The sequence below is a fragment of the Atta cephalotes genome (genome assembly GCF_000143395.1).
Source record: "Atta cephalotes unplaced genomic scaffold scaffold00026, whole genome shotgun sequence".
Classification (NCBI taxonomy): Eukaryota; Metazoa; Arthropoda; class Insecta; order Hymenoptera; family Formicidae; genus Atta; species Atta cephalotes.
The window spans coordinates 621,923-624,185 of NW_012130090.1; the positions used below are offsets into that span (position 1 = coordinate 621,923).

The 2,263-nt window shown below is 27.8% G+C and overlaps 1 protein-coding gene across 1 annotated transcript in view; it reads right to left on the minus strand.

Annotated features, from left to right (window-relative positions):
* Positions 1 to 501: 501 nt before the first annotated feature.
* The window catches only part of LOC105620434 (uncharacterized protein DDB_G0271670-like), a 7,133-nt gene continuing 5,371 nt past the window's right edge, over positions 502 to 2,263 (minus strand). The window contains 1 exon segment of the mRNA XM_012201927.1: positions 502 to 672. Coding sequence (XP_012057317.1) covers positions 502 to 672 — 171 coding nt within the window.

Genomic DNA, 2,263 nt, shown 5'->3' on the forward strand with positions numbered 1-2,263 from the left:
TTGTCATTAGGCTGGAGTGAATGTAATTCTTGCTTGTGTATCATCTTTAACTTTTCAAAGTTTCTGCGAAGTGCAATTTGTGTATTTGATTTCATTATAAATGTGAAAGTCAGAGGTATCTTGTTATTGGTAATTTTTAATTCCCGTAAACGGAAAAGTTATTATTGCGGTATAGCGCGACAGAGTATTCTGCAGATACTTTAGATCCTTATTAGACGTAGATATTCTTCTTCTTGAAATCGAACGGATGCTTAAGGATTCTTTCTTTTATCTAATTAATTTACTTAGTGCTATTAACTATTAATTTTTTTATTCTAATTTCTACATTTTTCACTAACATTGTTCACTTCGGTCTAACGGACTATCATAGAGATTGCAATTCTGAGATTGCGTTCTGTTATTCACGAGGAAATAAAAAAAATTACATTACAAATACTTTACAAAACCTTAAAAATTTTAATTATAGGAAAAAGTTTGGTTGATGATTGAAAACAGAATCTCCTACATTAACTTAACCTCGACAAATATATTTCTCTGATTAAACGTTACCAACGCTACGCTAAAATCGTTCATGGAACTTGCTAACGCTATCGCGCTATTGGCAAGAATAGCATTAGTAGCGTTTGCGTTCATAGCGCGAATAGTATTTCCCCGAACATAGCCGTTATGTAGCTGTGACAAATTTCCATGTTTACGATGATAGGATGTCAGATTCGTTAAGAATGACCAATTAATTACGTCAAATAGACGATACTTTATTACTTAGGACATTATATGTATATATTGTACATATGACATAATACATATTTGATATAAATTTTATATAAAAATTATTAAGTGTAACGTATTTTTTCTATGAGATTACATCATGTGTTATTTGCAGTATATTATTTAAATATTTGATAATATGTATTCTTATTACTATGAAGTAAGTGTACAATATTTATATTTCATATATTATTAAATGATAATTATATTGTACATTAACATTTTATCATGAGGATACATGATAAAAAATATCAACTCCTTAATTTCTTCATTTTGATGTTCCATATTGATAAAGTTGATATATAATATGCATAAAAAAGTGCTTGATTTTTTTACACATGTGTTTAATTGTTGTTTTATTCCATTTATAAATTTTTTTTTAATTTATATAATATAACCTATTTTTATTGTGTTAATTTGTGCATATCATAATGTTTTTATTTCTTATTTATTTCAAAACTAAGTAATCTTGTTTTTGTCTATAAATATTTCAATACTTATTATCAAATATTATATTTTAATATTTATATAAATGTTTACAATAATAACGCATAAAATACAATATACATCAAATTTAATAACAATTAAATTAATTCTATGTATTAAACTTAAAATATAAGTTTCTTATAATAGAAATAATCTAAAGTATATTTGAATTTACCGCACTTTTGGTCAATGAGGCGGCAAGTTTGTTCGCGTCGCATGTTTCAGCATGTTCCAATGTGCTCCTATTACAGCTCTTACTCATTCTATCAAGTGCGTTGGAATGAGTAAGAGCTATGGTAGAAGCATATTACAACATTGGAGCATGCGATGCGAACAAATCTGGGGCTTAACATCGAAGTACATACTCTTTCTGTTGCATGGGATAATCTGAATGATTGTTGCTAGCAATCCATGTTATATAGGGTATAGTCAACGCGATGCTTCAAATGCTTTAAAGCAATTTTTGATTGATCAATTTGTAAAATTCTTTTTTCTAATTGGTCAACCAAACGCTTCAAAACATTTGTAGTGAGACTTTGACCGCAACCATAATCAAAGAACTTTTCACGCGAAACGTGAACTCCACCTTCCAATCCTTATGCAGAATCTACAAATCTAGAAGTCGTAGTGGTCGTAGAATCTTGAGTCTATTCTACAATGTGCTCTTTGTTTCCTGTTTCTTGCTTTCTACCTCTTGCTTCTTTCCCCTTTGCAATCATTTTATCGACAATTGTATTTCTTGCTATGTGTTTCTTGTTCTTCCAAAGTTTGTTAACTTTTATCTCGGGCAACATAAAATAAAAACCGGATAAAAAAAGACAAGATGTAAAAAATAGCAAAAAGCAAGAAAACAAAAAGCACATTATAGAATAAGTATATATATATATATATATATATATATATATATATATATATATATACTATAATAATAATAATATATACACTATAGTATAGTAGTAAGTAACGTAATAACTATATATATATATACGTTATTAAACGTTTACGTACT